This window comes from Anabrus simplex, chromosome 1 (genome assembly GCF_040414725.1).
Source record: "Anabrus simplex isolate iqAnaSimp1 chromosome 1, ASM4041472v1, whole genome shotgun sequence".
In the NCBI taxonomy this organism is placed as follows: Eukaryota; Metazoa; Arthropoda; class Insecta; order Orthoptera; family Tettigoniidae; genus Anabrus; species Anabrus simplex.
Genome location: NC_090265.1, coordinates 445,386,688 through 445,410,105, shown reverse-complemented (window position 1 = coordinate 445,410,105; position 23,418 = coordinate 445,386,688). Strand labels below are relative to the sequence as shown.

General features: G+C 38.3%; 1 protein-coding gene across 2 annotated transcripts in view; it reads left to right on the top strand.

Moving 5' to 3' along the window:
- Ist1 (IST1-like protein) overlaps nt 1–23,418 on the top strand; it is a 103,201-nt gene that overhangs the window by 16,790 nt on the left and 62,993 nt on the right. For both annotated transcript variants that reach the window (XM_067135201.2, XM_067135200.2), the window contains exon 4: nt 20,944–21,126. In XM_067135201.2, the coding sequence (XP_066991302.1) occupies nt 20,944–21,126 (183 nt within the window). The remainder of the gene's footprint in view (nt 1–20,943; nt 21,127–23,418) is intronic.

Genomic DNA, 23,418 nt, shown 5'->3' with positions numbered 1-23,418 from the left:
GAGTGCAACAGGCTTGTGCAGCTGGCACAATTCCTATCCCCACCGCTAACTGGGGGCTTATTTATTCCATTCCTGACCCGCTTGAATGACTGGAAACAGGCTGTGGATTTTCAATGTACTTATTCTGATCATAAACCGATCATTTTTAATCTTTTCTGGGTTCGTGTTCAAGAGCCATCTTTTCCTTTGGAGAACCTTCTTAGATTACAGTAGATTCTTCTGGCATATAAATAAAAACTTAAACAGATTTGAAATAAACGATAGGTGTAAGATTGACCGTGCAATTGTTCACTTCTATAATAAGGTCAATAATACACGGAAGTATGTCATTCGTATCACCAGAAGTCCTGCGCACTTGCCTACGGGCGACAATGGTGCTGGTCATACTGTCATCAATGACAATGGCAGCAGATGTAATTTACCGCCAAGTAGAGGTCTTGCGTCTTGCTGTGGGGTCCAGAACATCAGTAATAATAATAATAATAATAATAATGATAATAATAATAATACCTAAATTCAACTAATTTCACCCACCCTAATAATAATAATATTATTATAATAATAATGTTCTGGACCGTCGTCAAAATGTGCAAACCATGCTGGGAACGGGTCCTGGACGGGTAATGACTACGATTGCAGTCCGGCCGCCGGTTCAGTACCGCCAAGGCACCCAAGACGACACCACGCCGGATCTCCTCAAGGATTTGATCCACATTAAAAATGCTTATAGGAAAACATGGCAAAGATTTAGGGACCCAACTGACCAGGTGGAATACCTGGACCTAGCCCGGGAAGTATGAAATCGATTGCTGGAAAAAAGATTCAAATATGGGAGGAACGTTGCTGTAATCTCTCAGAAAACGAGCCATATTGCGAATATCAGCAGGTTATATATAAAATGATAAGCATTCAATTATAAATTTCAGTATAATACCCTAGCAAAGCACGGGTATCTTGCTAGTAATATAATTATATAATATAATATAACCAATATATTGGTATTACCTTCTAACTTTGTCTTCCTGTTGATTGTAAAGTTGTGGCCTACACTGATGACAACCTTCTTTTAATTAAAGCAGATAATGTACAGGGCCTGAAAGTAAGAGCAAATTTGTCTCTTGACATTTTATTTACTTGGGGTTGTGATAATAAATTACAATTAAATCCCCAGAAAACGAAGGCCATGCTTGTTACGAGAAGGAAACTGAGAAAACCTAAAATTACAATGAATGTACAGAATATCTCTATGGAAAATTATATTCTTTATCTGGGAGTTGTGCTTGACAAGAAGAAAACCTTCAGGGCCCATTTCAACAAATTACAACAGAAAGGCAGTAAGTTTATGCAAGGTTAAGCTACTGCCTGCAGACCTCTTTAGGGACTAAATTCAGAGGTACTAAGAATTATTTATGATACTGCGTTTGTACCTCTGATATTGTATTGTGCTTCCTCTTTTCGAACGACACTTGAGAAAAAATGGGCTCACCATAAATTGATGCAAATTCAAAGAGGATTTGCTCTTCGTATTTCCCGTGCTTACCACACTACCTCTACTGACTCAGCTCTTCTTATTGCAGGCATTGAGCCACTATTTCTGATGGCGATAGCAAAAGCTGAACTCACTTTTTTTGAAAAAAAAAAAACAAAGTATCACCCATGCCCATTCTGAATGCCACTCTTAGAACAACCTTGTCATTTTCTACAGTCACCCAAGTCTCTTCAAAAACTTCATTTATGACTGCTTTATTTACACAGATGGATCTTGCATACCAAGCACAGATGAACAGGACAAAGTTGGATGCACCTTCGTTGTTCATGAAAACGATTTTGAGGTGTTCTCATCCCAATACAAACTTTCTTCCACTTGCTCTATTTTCCTGGCTGAACTCTGGGCAATCACATCTGCAATCGAATGGTGCAAATCTAACAACAAGAAATCTTGTTTATTAAGTGATTTGCAAGCTGTGTTGAATGCGATAAATAACAAATATAATATGAATCAAATAGCTATAGCTATTAGACCCACAGCTCAACTAAGTCCACACATCTGTTTTGAATGATAATGGAGAAAGACTTGTAAATTTGTGTGCCAGCCAGGAAATGGTGATTGGAGGGAATTGTGGAATATCTGGAAACGAGAAAACTGATCTTCTGGCAAAAGCAGCGGCTACATCTAATTTGGAAATTACATATGATGAAATGTCCACCTAACTACACTAAAAATATCATAAAGAAGCAAGTAATCCATCAGTGGAACAACATTTGGACTTCTTCCACTAGAGGCCAAGTCACCAGAGAAATATTCTTTCCTGAGGTTTTCAACTGCCTGCAAAGTAAAGTGTTGGTGCCAAGCTTTGAAATAACTCAATTTTTGACTGGTCATGGCAAATTGGGTTATTATTTTCATCGATTTGGAATCGATCGTCCTGATGGCTACATGTGTGTCTCTGGATCCTCACAAACAGTGGACTATCTACTGTTTGAATGTGCTGCATTTGAAAGAAGGCATGACTTGAACTCTCATTTAAATTATTGCAACATTGAGTTATCAAAACCCCTATATCATTTGTTTAAGAAGCCATGCTATTACAAGTATTTTATTAACTTCATCCACTTCATTTTCTGCCAATAAGATACATGATTTGATTTTCATTGTAAAATTGAATCTGCATTTTAACTATAACCGTAGTATACTATGTAAAACAGGGTCCTAAACTGCTTTGGATATTCAATAATAATAATAATAATAATATGCTTGTAGTAAATTACAGATGCTGTTTCAGTAACAATATAATGAGAGCTCTATAATTTATCTAGATAGAATCTGGGGCTCGAATTGTACCTTTTTATTTTGACTATTTAGTGGATTACAGTGAAACCTCTCCTTGAGGATTTTATGTCAAAGTAAATTTATTCCTATATCAGAAAGTTATATTTGTCCACCCTTTTCAATACTTCACAATTTTAAAATTATTAAAAATTACAGTACCAGTATATGTTTTGGTCAATATTTGACCTTCTTCAGCTAAAGATACACTTAAGCAGGCCATTCGCGAGCGAACTTGTTGGCCAACATGCTCATCAACACAAGTTGCTACACCAAGTTCACTCGTGTGTGGGCTGGTTCGTCAACATGCTGCCAAGTTGCTAGCAAGTTGCAGACTCACAAAGAAATACTAAAAGTCTCAACACGAGCCGAGCATGTTGTTCCATGTGTGGCACTGCCTCAACATGTTGCAACCGGGTGAGTTGGCCTTGCGGTCAAAGGCACGCAGCTGTGAGCTTGCATTCGGGAAATAGTGGGTTCGAGCCCCACTGTCGGCAGCCCTGAAGATGGTTTTCCGTTATTTCCCATTTTTCACACCAGGCAAATGCTGGGATGTACCTTAATTAAGGCTACGGCCACTTCCTTCCCACTCCTAGGCCTTTCCTATCCCATCGTCACCATAAGACCTATCTGTGTCGGTGCGACGTAATAAAACCAATTGTAACATGTTGCAACGTGTTGACAACCAGTTAGATAGTGGTCTGCTTGCAATATACAGCGTACGCGATGTCTTTCAGTTATCATCTGAGGAATGAAGCAATGCAGACATTAATGGAAAAATATCAAAGTGTTTATCCTAATGCGGACAAGAAGTTCATAAATAAAAAAAGAGTCTAAGAGCGTCGTTCAGAAGAGAACTCAGGAAAATGTTAACGTCGAAGAGTACTGATGCATCTCCCAATGGCATTTATGAGCCGTCTCTATGGTACTACGGCTTTTATTCACTGCCGATTGTGAAATTGTTCGAGATGGCATGTCATCTATGATCCATGTTTATAGCAGTAGTGAAGGTGGGGGGGTCATACGCTGGTAAGTAATTATCATTATTGATACTAGTTATTTGTATCACATTCTAGTTTCCTTAGTACAAGGTACACAATATCCAACTGTTAACATCCACTAGTCAGTTCAATGACTGATCATTGTTTCTTGAAAAGGTACACATCCAGTATTTCTACTGTAATAAGTTTTGTATGTCTTTTATTCCTGTCTGTCGTAATAATGTTTTTCTTCCACGTAAATATTGAAGACCCAAAGGTTTATTTACTACTCGACGCCAGTCACCCTCTCAATTTCACCGCTGTTGATATATTCTAAATCTGTAGAAGACGACTGCAAGTAATTCATGCTATGTCTCACTAGCTGTAAGAGAGTGACAAATGTATTATCGTCCATTCGTAAATAGTTCTGGAAGTCTGTTCGTGCCGTAGATTTCAGTTCTCACAACAAATCCATATGGGTGAATTTTCTGTGATTTAATAGCCACTGCGTTGTCCATATACTTCTTCTTTTTCTACCCTTTTCCATCACTATTTGCAGGCCTATTGCAATTGCCAGACAACACTGCCATTTTTACAGATATTACCCACTTCCCATCTTGCGTGTAACTGAAGTTCGTCTCCGTGTGTGGGCAATAGAGAACATGTTGACGAGCACGTAGGAGAGCATGTTGGCCAGTAAGTTCCCTCGTGAGTGGCCTGCGTAAGGTGCACATAAAATATAACATTTACATGAAAAACACATATTAAGTCAACATTGACATTGTGAGGAACATGTTATTGCTTAATTCCTCTAATTCCCACTGGAACATAGGGCATCTGTGAAACGTCTCCATTGTGGTCGTTGACTTGCCAATGCTTTAACTTTCTTCCAAGTCTTCCCTGCTTCAAGAGCCTCCTCCTCTACAGTCCTCATGGAGGTCTTCCTAAGACGACCTCTCCTCTGTGCCCCTTGCAGATTCCATTCCAATGCTGTGCGTTCTATAGATCCCGCTAGCTTTCTCAAAGTATGACCTATCCATTTCCATTTCCTCCTCTTGATTTCCACTGCGACTGGAACTTGGTTTATATACAATATTAATAGAAGGAAGGATCCGCCTTTCAATACTCCGTTGTTAAGTTGAACCAAATAGAGGTTACAACCTGTTCATTTGGGACCGGTTTCAACACATTTGAAGTGTCATCATCAGCCAATTAGCAAAGCAGTGCAAAAATTAAGTCATAAAGGTCTAAAAACAACTAACACAGTGATCACAGGCAAAAAATTAACACTATTTAGTGCCGAAGCAATTAGAGAGAACACCACTATTTTGTGCCGAAACAAATGCAGTTGAAGTTCATAAGCAGGTCTAGTACAATCCTGTTATGCCGCATTCACATATGAAGATGTAAGATGATGTTGTATTTGAGATCGTTAACGAGTTAAAGGACTTGTTTAATACGCAAACTTGAAGGATAACTCGTTATGAAATTGAACTTGTGATATGCAGTTATGTATTGTTGTTGCTAGGTAGGTCTTGTAGGCATTTGTTTCTCCAGCCGAAGAGTAAAAGGTGACATAATTGAAGTCTTAGGAAAACAGTGTAGGACTTAATTTCGACAATTCGAAGCGGATATATAAATTTTAAAAATAACTTAAATCATAAAAAAGAATAAAACCAAATAAAAGAATATAAAAAATAGGAAGAAATTTAAAAAAATTACAATGTGAGGCTCAACTCGAAACAGCTTGCCGTGGTGATTGATAAATGAATGGGAGATGATAGAGAAAAGGATGTGGAATAATGAGTGCTTATTAGAGGGTGGTAGGGAAAGGAAAAATGGGGGGGTATCTAAGGAGGATCATGGGAGTGTTGCGGAAGGGGGAAGTGGCATGAGAGGGTATTGTGTAAATTGTGAAAGATTGAACGCTTGCTTGTTAACTTCAGGTTATTTAAAATCGAGATAAGAAAATCGATAAGGGCATTGGGCTTCTCAGAAATATCATTCAGGTTAAGATTTGGATTGAAAAACTGGTCAAGGTGTATAAAACAGTTTTCAGTGATGTCTAGGAGAGGGCCTTTATTTAGTGTGCTGAGAATTTCAATATCCTGATCTATTGTAGTGAAAATATGTTTTGTGTCATGTATATGTTGCCCCACTGCAGGAAAATCTGTTGTACTTTATTGCATTAACGTGTTCAAAGTACCTAATTTTGAAGTTACGACCAGTTTGACCTATGTAAGAAGAGTTACAGTTGTTGCACTTAAATCGGTATACACCTGATTTAGAAAAGACACTTATTTTATTTAAGGAGTTGGAGTTATGTACTAATTCAAGGTTTCTATTATTAGTTCGAAAAGAAATCACGGTATTGTGTTTTTTGAAGACATTAGCAATACTGTAGGCATTTGTATTGAATGTGAATGTGGAGTAAGCAGGTGGTTTAGGATTATCTTCTAAGAGTGTTGTGTTAGGACGGTGTTTAAATTTGTTAATAATTTGTTCAATAAAATATCTATTATAACCACTAAATTTGGCAATGGAGCGGATGATATTTAGTTCTTTATTTAAGTTATCCTTTGATCGCAGAATTTTCAAGGCACAGTTAACTATACTGTTGTACGAGGCACGTTTATGTGTCTGTGGGTGAAAGGAGTCTTGTTTTATGGTATTAGCTGTATGTGTGAGTTTTCTATAAATCATATATGATAATGAGGAAGGTAATCTGCTTATTGTAATATCTAGAAAATTGATTTGTTTGATTATGTTTCAAGAGTGAATTTAATATGCGGATCAATTTTATTAAGGCTATTAAGAGTAGATGCTGCATTGATATCTCTATCATCTAGGATCACAAATGTGTCATCTACATATCTGACCCAAAATAAAACGTGTTTAAAGTCGTCGTCGTTATCAATGAAATTGTGTTCTAAAAAGTCTAGGTGTATTTCCGCTAGGATTCCTGAGGTTGGAGAACCCATAGCCAAACCATCTTGTTGATAAATTATATTGTCGAAGATGAAGAAGTTGTTATTATCAAGTTTGCTTAAGCAACTATATGTGTTTAAATTCTTCTCAATAATAGGAAATAATTTTTTGATATTAATGCTGGGGTACATATTGACAATATCGAAAGAGTGTAGAGAATGATGTGGTTGGATTTTAAAGTTATTTAATTTCTCAACTAGTTCAGGTGTTTTTTACAGACTTATTCAATAAAAACTTGTAATTATTCTTATTTTTAACTTTAAATGGAACTTGGTTTGTTGTTCTCCATAGCTCGTCATTGGATATAATTTCAGGCCATCTGATGTTTATGATGCGCCGTAAGCAACGGTTTATAAATGTCTGCAAGAGATTAGTGATAGTTCGTGTAACCTTCCAAGTTTCACAAGCAGATAGAAGGACTGATTTAACATTTGTATTGAAAATTTTTATTTTCGTTTTCCTTGAAATGTTGTTATTCTTCCATACTGTATACAGCTGCACAAAGGCTCCATTTGCTTTCCTTATTCTGGCTCTCACATCCTCTTCCGCCCCTCCTTCTGTTGCCACTACACTTCCCAAGTAGGTAAATGTTTTAACCTCTTCAATCTTTTCTCCTGCCACAAACAATCTTTCGTCAATTTTTAGCATTTACTCTCATTTCCTTGGTCTTAACAACATTTATATTGAGTCCTGCAGCCTCTGCTTCCTTCCGTAATCCTTCTAACTTGTGTTTCATATCACTAATTCTTTAAGACAAAAGACAAATATCATCTGCAAATTCTAAATCTTCCAGTCTTTCCCCCATTCCCCATTGTATTCCTCTTTTCCTTCCACCCAACATATTTCTCATAACATTATCAAGCACCACTAAAAAGATTGTTGGTGAAAACGCATCCCTGGCGAACTCCACTTATGACATTCACATAATCTGAAAGTTTTCCCTCATGTACTACTTTACATCTATACCCTTCATACATTGCCTTCATGAGTCAAGATCTTATCCGGTACTCCATATTTCACCAAGGTCTTCCACATTATGGTCCTATTTACTGAATCAAATGCTCTTTCGAAGTCTATGAATGTCAACTACAATGTGGCCTGCCATTCATTACTTTGCTCTATAATTATTCTTAGCGTATTTATTAGATCAACGCAGCGGCGTTGTCTATGGAAACCAGCTTGTTCTTTTCGAAGACGCTGCTCAATTGAGTCCTTTACTCTGTTTAGAATTATTCTAGAGAGAATTTTGCTAGGTATGCTCAGTAGTGATATTCCTCTCCAATTCTTACACACTGTGGTGTCACCTTTTTTTTTTTTTTTTTTTGGGAGTTTCACGATCAAGCCCTCTTTCCAATCAGCTGGAATTTTCTCTTCTTTCCATATTTTCCCCAGTAATGGTAGCAGCAAATTAATGGTGGCCTCTTCATCCACTTTTAGGATTTCTGGATCTATATTATCTATACCTGCTGCTTTACCATTCTTTGCTTCAGTGCTAACCTAACTTCATGCCTTGTTGGGGATGTAGCTTTATTCTTGAGTCTTCACTATCTAAGCCTTCATTTACTTCTTGAATTTCCTGCTCATTTCCATCATCTTTGTTTAAAATTTCTGAAAAATACTCTTGCCATCTTCTCACTTGTTCTTCTTGTGATAACAGCATATTTCCTTGCTTTTCCCTCAGTGGTTTACTCTTCCTATAACCTCCTCTTCACAACTTCCTTGTAATAGTATAGAGTTGTTTCATATCACCCTTCTTCTCAGCTTCCTCTGCAATTTGTGCCTGCTGGTCGGTCCATCTTCTTGTATTGCTTCTGACTTCTGCTGTCTTGTTCTGCTTTGGTTTACTATAGCTTTTGCCTCTTTTTGTTTTTCAATTAAATCCCATGTTTCTTCAGACATCCAGTCTTTCTGTTGTTAGCTCCTATAACCAATTACTTTTTCACACGTTTGTATGTAAGTGTTCTTAACATTTTCCCAAGTTCTTTCCACACTCAACTCTTCCTCTTTTTCGAGATTTGAAAGGACTTCAAACCGATTTTTCAACTCCAGACTAAATTCTTTCCTCCTATTTTCACTGTTTAACCTTTGTATGTTTAACCTTTGTATGTTGAACCTCCTTTTTTCTTGTTGCAAACTTCTTTGATGCAGCCTTTATTTTCAGTTTGAACTCAGTACTACTAGATGATGATCACTACCAACATCAGCTCCTCTTCTATTCCTCACATCTGTCAATGATCGTCTAAATTTCTTGCTAATAACTTCAGGCTCGATCTGATTTTCACCAAGCTCTATAGCTGCAGTCGCTTAAATGCAGCCAGTATCCAGTATTCGGGAGATAGTGGGTTCGAACCCCACTGTCGGCAGCCCTGAAGATGGTTTTCCGTGGTTTCCCATTTTCACACCAGGCAAATGCTGGGGCTGTACCTTAACTAAAGCCACAGATGCTTCCTTCCCATTCTTCGGCCTTTCCTGTCCCATCGTCGCCATAAGACATATCTGTGTCGGTGCGATGTAAAACAAATAGCAAAAAAAGAAAAAAGATCTGATTTTCTATTTTGTGATCTGGAGATACCCATGTAACCTTATGACACCTTTTGTGGGGAAAGATTGTCCCTCCAATCACCATTTCCTGGCTGGCACACAAATTTACAAGTCTTTCTCCATTATCATTCATTTCATCTAATCCATGTTTCCCTATCACATGCTCTAGTCCCTCATTATTTGATCCAAACTTCGCATTCATATCACCCATAATAATCGCATATCTCTTTTATTTATATTCTTCATAGTTTCATTCAACTGATGATAAAATTGATCCTTCATGTTAGCATCAGATACTTCTGTTGGTGCGTAACAAACTACTATTGTTACATTTCGAATATTACCTTGAAATCTAGCTCTCATCATTCTGTCTGAGATGGGACTCCATTCAATTAAACTGTTTTTGGATGTCCTATTTAGCAACATACCCACTCCATTTCTCCGTTTAGCATCCTCCCCAGACTGTCCAGAATAAATAAAAGTATTCCCATTTTGCGTCATAATCTCTCCAAAATTGCACCACCTCACTTCACTTAAACCAAGAATTTCCAAGCCATAATTTTGCATCTCTTTCTCAACCTGCTTTAGTTTACCTTCTCCTGTCAAAGTTCTAACATTCCAACAACCAATTCTCATTTTCCGTTTTGGGCCAAAGTTCGTCATCGAGATATCCATCCGGTTTCGTTCCACTTCAGTTTCTTTAATAAGTGGATTTAAAGTGTGCGAGTTATTAGCCCACAGCACCCGAGCTTGGTGGTGGGGCTGCCACCTGAGCCTCCAAGCCTGCCGTTTTCTGTAGGGGTTGTCTCCCTTAGCCTTTGAAGATCCCTCTTCACTACAAGGCAGTGGTTTCCCCCATTTCTTCGACCCCAAGGGAAAAGGGTTGCCTCGTCTGCCAGATTTGCCGTTCCAAAGGTCTCCTTCTCCGCCGCATCTGCCATTGAGGACTTCACCAGAGCCCCGTTAGCCATCACTTTTCAGGGTTCCTGAATGGCCTTCACAGCTACTGTAGTGGTCCTGGGTCGCACACAGTCCCCCGCTGTACATCACCCCTACAGGCAATCCCCTACTTCATGCAGTTGCCCACCTCCCACGACGTGGACGAGAGGTTGGACTTATGGGAGGCTTTAGAAAATATAGATGTAAATTATTAAAATACTGAAAAAGAAAATTTCAAATGTACAATATATATTTGGTGATTATTTTGATTTCTTTTTAAAGATGATGTGATTAAAATTTTAAACAGAAAGACCCTTTTATTATTATATTCATTACAAAATAAATTCGTCATTATCTTAATACATTTTTGAAGTCCAGCGAGTTCTTGTTGAGAATGTTTATATATATGCACTAGCTGATGTACCCGTGCTTCGCTACAGAATTCTACATTGTATACGGAATTCTAGTGTACACGTTGTGAGCAAGATTGTATTGCATAGCTCTTAACATTACCCTAGAATCAAGACAGGGAAGTGACCAAACATCTTTTCTCATATGAAGTCTGAGTGAGGGAATTTTCACTGTAATGGTAGACCTGCTTTCATACCATCAGCCACAATCAGCTTGGGGTGTTTTCATTGTAATGGTAGACACCCACTCTCCACCTGCCTCTTTACATCCTCAGAAAGACTGTCTTAGTGGTTTTCCCAACTGAAATGAACATACATTACAATGACGTCAGTAGGAATGGCGTGATTAAAAGCAATGCTTTCATATGAAATACTCAATCAAATGAAACACCACACATTTTCTCACTTTTAACAAACAGGACTACACTGCCAATCTAACAGTTTAAAGTTCCAGAGCGGGAATGACGAAGCCACAGACAGCCGTGATTCATGAACACTCTTTGTCTTTTTACGGCGGGGAGAGGGTCGAATAGTGGAGAGTCCCAGGGCAAAAACTATGCCCTATTACTAATCTGTTTCCCAGGAGTACCCGATGAGTCGGAAAATCTCAATTCACTACACTGGTGGCGGAAAAATCTATCTGACTTGGAGGCAAATTTTTCCTCAAAGCCACAGGAGAAACCCTTTCTTCACTGATAATTTGGAATAAAATGAATGTAGAATTTAATAAAAGTGAAGAGGAAGAAGCTTTTCTTAAGAAACGGCTCTTTTCAGGGTTGAATTTTGAGTTATTTAGTGAATTGTGGTGCTATAGTTTGGAATAGGCCTAAATTGTTATTCTAGACCAGGCCATACTGCTACTACTAATACTACTACTAAGTCAGCCTCTGTCTTAAGTATGCCCACTGCTCATTCAAAACAGCAGGGATTGAATAACTGGAATACTATGAAGAATCAGTGTGTTATGTACCAGCTGTATCGGAAAATGTATGAACCCCAAGGAATGGCATGCTAAAGAAGAAAATTTTCTAACTCCCTGGCTATTTCCCACCAATATTCAGTCAGGCTATTATACTCGGTACGCAGCAGTAATCCCATCTATCAGAGTTGAGAGGCAGCATAAGAGACAAATAACATCACAACAAACAATGGTCAATTTAATGTTATTGTTGATCAATGTTATGCGCTTTCAATATTGTAGGCCTTCACATTTAGTTTTCTTCCTACTCTGAAATACCAATCATCATAGTCGGTACGGTAAAACTGAGTAAAACATAAATGATCGGAAATTGTATTCTCTGTAACTTTTGTTATATAGTACTTTTCGATAGGACCAAAAACATAGGTATTTAAAAATTAAATTTTAGGCGCCTTCCTCATAACTACTATTTAATCCAGGGTGAATAAAATTGTTTATAGCTTAGACTGCAGTTTCTTATTCCCCGACTTTATATACCGATTTTCATTAAATTCTGTTAACCTATTTTCTCGTGCATCGGTGTCGATATGGACTTAGCAACAAAAATACAAATTCATGAATGTCTGTGTTGTCATAGCTTGTACGGTAAAAATGTATAAGACATAAATGGTCGGATATTTAATTCTATATAATTTTGGTTATGTAATATTTATCGATACGACAAATAATAATACAAATATTTGAGTATTAAATTTTAGGCCTTCCCCTAAACTACCATTTCATTCAGCGTGAATAAAATGATTTAAAGCCTAGATTATAGTGGCTCATTCTCCGACTTTGTATACCAGTTTTCAATGAGATAGGACCACTAATGACGTAAATATTTAAGAATTAAATTTTAGGCCTTCCCCTTTACTCAGTGTGAGTAAAATTATTTATAGCCTAGATTGTAGTGACTTACTCCCTGACTTTGTATACTGATTTTCATTAAATTCTCTTTAACCATTTTCTGGTGATGCGTGTACTCACATACATACAGACAGACAGAAATTATGGAAAAGTAAAAAGTGCATTTCCTTGTTACTGTGGACATGACCGATACAGAAATACCATTCTTTTCAAGTTCAGACAAAACTCTTATCTTACATATATAGATATGACTCCGGCTAAGCCACCATCAAGTACTGCCACCTACACTCTATGGTTTCTTTTTCCATTCTGACACGTCATGATTATAATCTCCATGTCTATTGTTTTCACTGTATCCATCTGTGATTTACGTATGTAGTAAGTAGAGTCATACTAATAAACCGTGCTGACCTTATTACTTTCCAAAACATCGTGCCTTTTCAACAGGTTATGGGCCCAGGATGCGCGTTTGGATAGTGCTTAAATGTGTAGTGATAAAATACACTGAAAATTAGATGCGTGGAAATATCGTGTTGCACACGGTTGACGAGGTTGAGTTAAACATTTAGCCAAGTGTCTTCTGTGAAGAAATTGTGCGTAAAGATGAACACTTCAAGTATGGGTGCACATCAAAACATTGTCAAGGGACAACTTTGACACATGAAAAATTCACATGAAGGCTATGTTAGTAAAAATTTGTAAGCCTGAACCGGTCGTCGAGAACGTGGCTGCTATTACAGAATGGGAAGAACATGACGGTGAAGCTATGTCAGATATCGTGGCAATTCAACCCTCAGAATTTAAATAGGTAAAAGATTGTGTCATTTTGCGCGAGCTGTGGCGAAAACTAGAGCCGATTTACCGATCAAAATGGCCAGCTCGGAAAGCAACATTAATAAAGCAGATCATGCTTCAAAGAATGAGTGATCATTTGTGGAGATTTTTCGACACTGTGGACAAACTGAATGGTATGGACATGGCAATTAACGATGATTTGTTATCCATATTACTTCTGTATAGCTGGCTGGTCAATTTCGAATACTTTCAGTGTGCGATAAAATCTCGCGACAAACTTCCAAAGCCCGAGGTACTACGCATAAAAATTGTCGAAAAAAGTGACGCGAGGAACAGTGGTCGAAACAACATGATTCAAAACTGTAAGATTGTTGAACGAAAATATAAGAACAAGAATTATAGAAAGCCCACAAGCAAAATCAATTAAGGCGAAAAGGGAGGATCCACATTTCGTCGTGCTGTTGTAAAAACATAGGTCATAAGGTGAAGGAGTGCAAATCGAGTAAAAATGATCAAGACAATGCTCACAAGGCTGAAGGAAGTACCTCGCTATATATTACATCAGAACTGAACCGTGCAAGTTCGTGACGGACCGCGGCGCAGATAAAGTGTGGTGCCTCAACAGCAGCTGTACATCTCATATGTGTAAAAATCTGGACTATTTTTCACTAGTAGAATCTGATATTTCTGACAACTTAAGGTTAGCGAACAGTTCTACGAAGAAAAGTGCAAAAGGTGTTGTGACAATGTCAATGAGTGTTTATGGTTGTGATAAAAAACTTATGCAATACATTATACGAGGGGTTACCCAAAAATAACCGGAATAACATTGCCGTGGGCAAAGCTTGTGTAGTACGCATTTCTGCCGCTAGGCGTGTATGGCTCAACTCATTGCCAGTTCAGTACTGCCTGTGTTGTCGATCAGACTTGTTCTGTTCATCTGCAGTGATTCATTTTGGTAGCGCTCAGAGTTGTGTGAAAAGCCTTACATCTGATAAGTTTCTTATCTATTCTGTCGAGAAGATGTGATGGCCCCGATGAAGATCGAATTGGACCATATATCTCCTTTATGCTAGCATAGAAGTTTTGCAGGTCATGAGCATCAGATAGTCTTTGCAGTTCTTCAGCTCGTCGTTACCATCAAGACCACCTCCTTATATACATGCCTGGCCAGGCTTCTAGAAAGATACATTACCAAAATACCCTCTCGTAAATTCGCGAGTGCCTAATAACATGGTTATAATGTACAGGATATTTACCATGATCTAGTGCCATTCTGGAAGTTAGTGTGTTTCACATTTCTGTAGCAGATTACACATCATATACAGATAATATAAAATTATATAATATAATTTACAGGTGTTCACATTAACTGAACTCATATAAATATTTATGTACTGCACATGTTTCATGACATAACCTCACACACGTGATTGTATCGTAATAATAACACAAATACTAACTGGATGTAACACTTCATAGCTGTACATTACAAGTTATAATAATCATCATAATCATAAAATAATAATAATAACAATAATAATAATAATAATAATAATAATAATTCGAGCTCGATACCTGCATTTTTTACCCATGGGTGAGAGAATATTGTTTTCAAGTTATGTCAGTTTATCACACTTGGATCATGTTGCTGAGAGTGAAGAAATTACTATCCAACACAAAATTCAGTATATTGTTAAAAATTATTTATTTCTATTTATCTAAGTTTACTGTGTTTATTTAAATTGTTGCCAATTAAATTTTCCTTTATAGGAACATTTAAATACATATTTGTGATGTCATAGAAATTAATGGAATAGTTAGGTTATAAATTTAACTTCTTGGTTCTATTAAAGCTGTGGAGTTCTTAATTGAAGTTTTAGTTGTGAAAACATAATATTTTTATAAAAGTAAACTTTGAATTAATTCAGCAATTTTCTAACTGGGACTATTTCTGAAATTGAAGATGGGTTTTCTTCTTCTGCTTTCAATTTTATGAATGCACAGGATCACTTTAGTCAGTCCATTATCCAAGTCTCTTTGAAGGGACTGTTTGGGCTGTGCAAGTACTTTATCAGGTGTTCCAATCTTCGTGCCCTTTCTGGTGTTGAAAATATTTGTGTTGTGAGTTTCTTTCTTGTCAGTGTTTGTGTCCTGGAGTTTTTGATTAATTTTATCTTGTCTGCGGTGTCTTCTGGTGTAAGGCCAGTTTCCTTTGGATCCCCTCTTATTTCCCTGATCCATCTACAGCCTGTTGTGGTTTAATAGGTGTGTTTAATTTATGTTGAACAACCTGCATAAGTAGAAACTTATCAGGAAGAGTAGAAGAAGAATTTAAGTAATTTGGGTAGGGCTCTGGCTGTATGTACATTATAGTTCATTTTAATTATTTTAGAGATTTTCTGTTTATTGAACAAAAACTGAGAATTTTTGAGAATTCATTTCAGTTTTCTTTGCATATTTTTGGTGGGATCTTTCACTATGGTGATATTATCTTCAAAAAAAAATTGTTCTGTTTCTGTGATGCATTCAGTTTTGCCTGATTGTTCAATTGTAGAATTTTATGTCCTGATGTAAGTCCTATACCAACAATGATAACGTTTAGATGGATGCTTTCAAGGCCCGTAATTATAGACATGATATAAGCTTTTGGGCTTTTGCCGTGTCAAGAAAACAAGGTGAAATTCTTTTATGTTTCGCAGAGAACTTTGCTTTGCGTCTTCGGAAGAAAATCTTGACTGTTCATAAGGAAGACTTCCCCAATAGTGAGGGTTTGAATTTAAGTCAGTTGGCCGTGCGCAGCTGTGTGCTTGCATTCGGGAGATAGTGAGTTCAAACCCCACTGTTGGCAGCCTTGAAGATGGTTTTCCGTGATTTACCATTTTCACACCAGTCAAATACTGGGGCTGTACCTTCGATAAGGCCACGGCCACTTCCTTACAACTCCTACCCCTTTCCTATCCCATCTTCGCCATAAGACCTATTTGTGCAACGTGAAGCCAAATTGTAAAAAATAAAAATAAGAAAATTTAAGAATGATTTACTGTTGATATGTAGTTAAGTGGTACGTTCATTCATCACCATATGGCTCACTGTACACTAGCTCAGCACTAGCATCCCAAGTGGGAGCTGACCGCACCATCTAAGCTCCAGTTGAGATGTTACACAGTGTGTGTTGCGAAGTAACAGCGAGGTTATCAGACTAATCAGGGACGAATGTGGTAGAAGAAATAAATGGAAATAAGAATAATAAAATAAAGTGCAACAAAAGATTCGCAGGATAGAAGAATAGAACAGAGCTGAAAAATGGAAAGAAAGTGTGTAGAATAAACAGAGAACAAGTGTGAGTCTGTTCTGGGGGGAGGGGGCATAACAGGTGTACACATGTTATGAAAGTATAACACCTAACGCATAGCCTGGAATTAACCATCCAACGAATTTGGAAAACTGCAAAACAAAATAACAGTAGTGAAAGGACAGGGAATAGAACTACCTACGTAAATCCTTAATGGCTGACAACCACGTATTACTATTGATAGCCAATGTCTCTGTTGAAATCATTGAGTATTTTACAGCTTCCTGTATAATCCTAGACCTGTAGTGTTTAGTGTGGGTAAGAACTCGAACATCTCAGAACACAACATCATGAGCCATAGCTGACTTGTCTGGCTGGTTGAGACAGATATTCCGCTGGTGTTCCTTGATATGAGTACCGATGGACCATCATGTTTGGCCAGTGTTTATTTTGCCTCAAGTACAGGAAATTTTGTACACCCCAGGGTGTAATAATAGGGACAATTTGCCCTTGCTTTTACCTGAACTGTGAGCAATTTTAGTGACTGTGCCAAATATGGTTGTTATATTGTACTCGCAGAGGACCTTGGCAATTCACTCTGTGGTATTGTGAATGAATATAGGCAAGTAGGCAGTTCCCTTCACTACTTCTTTCTATGAACTGTGCTTAGTCGTCCCTCTGGGATGCAGGGCTCGGTGAATCTGTACATCATTGTAACCATTAACCTTGAAAGTGACTATGAGTGTGTCCATCACCTCCTCGATATTTGATGGATCACAAATTCGTATTACCCTCGTGGTGAGTGTCGTGAGAATGCCCTGTTTTTGTGCTGGATGGTGGTGAGCATCTGCATGAAGATATCAATTTGTGTGGATAGGCTTATGATAGACAGTGTGTCCTAAGGAACCATCTGGTTTCTTTCTTACTAGAACACCTAAGAAAGGAGGACATCCATCCGACTCCATCTCCATGGTGAATTTAATTGAAGGATGCTGCTGATTTAAGTGTTTTAGAAATAGCTCCACCAAATCTTAGGTTTGATGGGTGCTGAAGCAATAGCCTCCTCCTCAAAATGCTCCATAAAGAAATTAGCCACTACTGGCGAAAGTTGACTTACCATAGCCACACCGTCCATCTGTTCGTAAAATTGCCCATCCCACAAGAAATGGCTGGAAGTCATGCATTGGTGAAATAGCTTAGTTTGCTGATTGCTTTACGTCGTACCGACACAGATAGGTCTTATGGCGACGATGGGACAGGAAAGGCCTGCGAATGGGAAGGAATCGGCTGTGGCCTTAATTAAGGTACAGCCCAAGCATTTGCCTGGTGTAAAAATGGGAAATCACGGAAAACCATCTTCAGGGCTGCCAACAGTGGGGTTCGAACCCACTATCTCCCGGGTGCGAGCTCACAGCTGCGCGCTCCTAACCGCACGGCCAACTCGCCCGGTAAATAGCTTAGTAATGTCCTCAGGGATCAGAAGCTCATTGAGAGACATGACCGAGTCAGTCGGCACTTTAGTGAACAAGGACTCCACATCGAAACTCACCAGAAGTGCATTGGGTTAGAGAGTTATGGTTAACAACTTATTGTCGAAATACAGTGTGTTGCTAATGTATGATTCAGTACGTCCTATATATATGTGGCTGAAGCAATTTGCTTAGGTATTTAGCCAGGTATTTAGCATCAGGGTTCGTGCAAGAGATTGCCTGTTTCTGTGCCAATCTGAGGAACTTACTCTTCTATCTGAATGACACCTAACTATTGGTTTGAGGGGAGCGTCTTCTTTATGGACTTTTGTAAGTCTGTATAATCTTGGTGACACTGCATCCCCCTGGAGTCAAACATTTAGCCTCCTCTTTTGAAATTGAGAATTGCCTTAAGAGCTTCACAGTGGCGTTGAACACACAAGTGTTAGGCTCATGTGAGCTCAGTCTGTAAACAGGCTCTGATAACATAGCCAAGATCTCGTTCTTATACTCATCAGTGTCCATTACCAGTCACATTACCTTTATCATCTGAGAGAATGGTCAGTTCAGAATCTTCTTTAAGTTCCTTTAGGGCTCTCCTCCTGTCTCTTGTTAAATTGGGCACGGGTTCAGCAGTGGACCTTATCAATCTCGCACATTTCTGTCGTACCTCCTCAGCTTCATCCATAGGTAGTTTGTGGATGACTGCCTCAAAAAAGTAGTTAACTCTACAGTTGGAATTTTAGAGGGAGCGACAGCGAAATTAAGTTCCCTGACTAGAAGTGCCGTTTGGTTCTTGTCCAAGGATTTCTTGGAAAGATTGACGACAATTTTACTAGCATCAGGGTTCATGTGAGAGATTGCCTGTTTCTGTGCCAGTCTGAGGAACTTACTCTTCTGTCTGAATGATACCTGGTTCAGTTTGCGTTCAGTCTGTGTAGCAGTAATGCAATCAAAAGACAACTGCAATTCCTGCGAGAGAGTGTGGTGCACTCTCTCGATCACAAGAGCCTTGCTAACGTTGATGATCATTCTGACCTTAGGAGTATTTGACGTGCTTCAGCTTCACGGAGTTGGTAATGATGTTATAGTACCAGTACCTCAGAACGAGAACTACTGCAGGTTTATCTGTCAAATGCTGCGGTTATTCTCCTTAGTATACACCATGAAAATAAAACCAGGCCTGTAATCTCATATTAATCCTAATACATATTATACCAATAGAAAGCTGAAAGACTGATCTACATGAAGATGACAATACTTAAAAAAATGTCATCACAGTTTCTGTTGTAAAATACAATTATAACATTTTTTGAACAAAGGATATTGTTGAAATATTTTGCTCTAACAAAAGAATTTGTGATAGATAATTTATTCCTCAAGCATGATATTCTGAAACACACAAGTATGTGTACACATTCCCCCACAGATTTCCACTTTTCATTTTGAATGCTAAGTAAAACTCCATTTTTAACAAAATGGGAGCTGCATTATGGGGAGGCAAGTGCATAGGTCAAGGGTGATGAATGGCAAATGGTACATCTTGACCTGGATAATTCCTTTCTTGTGGTTTTATGTCAGTCCCATTCACACTTACCCCTTTACTAGTTTCTTCAAATATTGATGTACTGCCAATAATATCATCACCTGCATCGACTTGAACAAATTCCGGTTATCGGAATCTCCCATTACTTACAAGGCACCTTGTACTTCACTACTTTCAGGAATAATTTCCTTGTCTGAATTAACACAATAATCACTGTCACCATCAAGTCTGTCACTAAGATCTTCAAAAATCAAGCGCTCAATTTTAGAACCATCAACGAAACAGGCTGCCATCTTGAGTCTTATCACTTATACACGTAAATAAACTTCTCCAGACCTTTGCTTGCTTTTCAAAGACTTTCGAAAGTGAAGGTAAAAGTATCAGTATTTCAGCTGAGATAGTGCCACATGGTGTCAAATTATGAACCTACGGCGGAAGAAAAACACTGTCTCTCAGAAAGACGATCACACTTGATGATCAGAAAGACTGTCCACAGTTCTCCTATGCTCTTTGCCGGAGAGATGCTGAAAGCCTTCAACCAATACAACAACTGCAGGCCACTCTGGAGAAGACAGCCATCATGAAACATTCTTGACAAACCAGCCTAGAAGAGTTTCTTCAAGGGAAATACCTCGTAAAATAGTGAGTGTTTGTGAGTTGAAGTACAATATTCAGTTGTAATTTGAGTTGGTTCCAATTAAAGGTTTTGTAACAATTAACATACAGTATAATAAAACTACTTACTAAGTTATCTGTTAAAATGGATTTTACATAGTACTGTGTATGCATTCCAAGGGATACATTTTGCTTTTGTTAGCACCACCTCCCAGATATGGTTAAATTTTTGCATCTGATTAATGTCATTATTAGAGATGTTTCACTGTACTACAGAATTAGGTAATGATGATAAAAGTGGATAAATATAAAGGAAATCAAATACATAGATATGCATAACGTATACAGAGAACAAAACCATCAGCACAGAAATATAGTGTTTTATTTTTGGATTTAAATTCTTTGGGATGCAGCCTCTCAATATTTTGGCTTCATCAAATTAACACAGTTATGCCCTGTTAATTGTGTTGTTGGCAGTCAGTGTATTATTGAAGATGTTTAGTATGCTATAGTGATGAATTTATATGAAAACATGTGCATGTAGATATGATAAAATTAAAGTAGTAAACATAAAGCGATAAAATTTCGATGATGGACAGCTGTTGATTAGTTGAAGTTTCTGATTTTCTTATACCAGATTGGCCATTGGTGCCATGAGCTAAATAGTCTTATTTAAATTTGAAAATATCCTTTTTGTTTATGTATAACAGGTAATGAAAGAAGATCCTTCCACTATGGGTGTGGATGCATTGCTATTGGACATCAATAATGCTGATAAAAACAATCTCGGTGGAGATAACGTTCCTCCTCTACCGCCACAGCCTGCTGGTTTTATTGGGTATCCTCAACCACCACTGCTGCCTTCCAATGACTTTCAACCCTTCAATTATCTGGTATGTAGTTGTTCGGTTCTCCTTGATGCTTTCTGTAAGCTGGACAAGTATGTATATTGTCACTTGATAGTTTCTTTAGATTCATATATTTTAGGGTGCATCTATTTTACTAGTGTTTACCAAGTGAGTTGGCTGCGCAATTTGGGCCATGTAGTTGTAAGTTTGCACTTAGGAGATTGTTTGTCAAACTCCATCACCTATGAACCTACTACGCTGTCGTTGCAGGGGGAGAGGTGTGTCCCAGGTGGTGGATAGGGGGTCCTAACTGGCTTGCTGGTGGACTTGAGCAAAATAAAATAGCTCTCGCGGACCACACACACACACACAACCACCTGTGGGTGGGGGATGCAGACGAAGAATACACACGGTATCCTCTGCCTGTCATAAGAGGCGACCAAGGGATGCTGAATTTTGAATCATGAGATTACCTTTGATTATTTCTATCATGCGATGAACACCATGAGTAGACTTTTCTTGCGATTACTACCACTGTGAGGAATACCATGGGTCTGTGAGTGGATCACTATAGGTATACAGTTCCCGTTTATAGTATCCACCACTATGACGGAGGCTTACCCTCTGGCCAGATTCGGTTGAACACCCCAAGAAGATAAAAAGAGCCTATCCTCGCTGGGATGTTTCGGCATCTGGTTATGGAAATCATGGGTCTGCGTTCCAAGGAACACCATGGGTCTGGGGGTTGCCTGTGACTAGTACCACTATATGAGCAACACCATGGGTCTGCGTTGCCTGTAATTAGTACCCACTATGTGAGGAACACCACAGGATTGTACAGGTCCCAGCGATTAGTACCGCTATGTGAGGAACACCATGGGTCTGTGTTGCCTATCAGTGGCGCAGTTGTGTGAGAAACATCATACCTGCGTTACCTGTGCATAGTACATTATTTGTGAGTAGTACCACAATGTGAGGAACACTGTGAGTCTACATTACTTGTGATAAGTACTGCTACATGAGAAATACTCTGGTTCTACTTTACTAGCAATAAGTACCGGTACCATTATGAGGGGCCATTGACCTGGATTTTGGACCCCTTTAGACAACAACCATCATTGATTCAGGACTGTGCTTTGGAAGTAGCCCCTTGGTCAGTATATACCATTGTGTTAAGTTAGTTTCTAGTTTCTGATTGTTTTAGATTCATAATCAATGTTCATTGTCATCTCTTTAAATTCTAGTCAGTGGACTGATTTTGAATATTTTTTTTAAACTTTCAATATTGTGAATTGAATCTGCTGATTACACTGATAAACAATGAAATACTCCTTTAAATAAACCTAAGTGGTCTTTAAGTATTCACTATCAATCAATCAATCACTACTAATCTGCATTTAGGGCAGCCGCCCAGATGGCAGATTCCCTATCTGTTGTTTTCCTAGCCTTTTCTTAAATGATCGCAAAGAAATTGGAAAATTATTGAACATTTCCCTTGGTAAGTTATTCCATTCCCTAACTCCCCTTCCTATAAACGAATATTTGCCCCAATTTGTCCTCTTGAATTCCAACTTGATCTTCATATTGTGATCTTTCCTACTTTTAAAGACACCACTCAAACTTATTCATCTACTGATGTCCTCCCACGCCATCTCTCCTCTGACAGCTAGGAACATACCTCTTAGTCGAGCAGCTTGCCTCCTTTCTCCCAAACCTTCCCAGCCCAAACTTTGCAACATTTTTTTAACGCTACTCTTTTGTTGGAAATCACCCAGAACAAATCGAGCTGCTTTTCTTTGGATTTTTTCCAGTTCTTGAATCAAGTAATCCTGGTGAGGGTCCCATACACTGGAACCATACTCAGGTTGGGGTCTTACCAGAGACTTATATGCCCTCTCCTTTACATCCTTACTACAACCCCTAAACACCCTCATAACCATGTGCAGAGATCTGTACCCTTTATTTACAATCCCATTTATGTGATTACCCCAATGAAGATCTTTCCTTATATTAACACCTAGGTACTTACAATGATCCCCAAAAGGAACTTTCACCCCATCAACGCAGTAATTAAAACTGAGAGGACTTTTCCTATTCGTGAAACTCACAACCTGACTTTTAACTCCGTTTATCAACATACCATTGCCTGCTGTCCATCTCTCAACATTTTCGAGGTCACGCTGCAGTTGCTCACAATCTTGTAACTTATCACTCTATAGAGAATAACATCATCCGCAAAAAGCCTTACCTCCGATTCCACTCCTTTACTCATATCATTGATATATATATAAGAAAAAATAAAGGTCCGATAATACTGCCTTGAGGAATTCCCCTCTT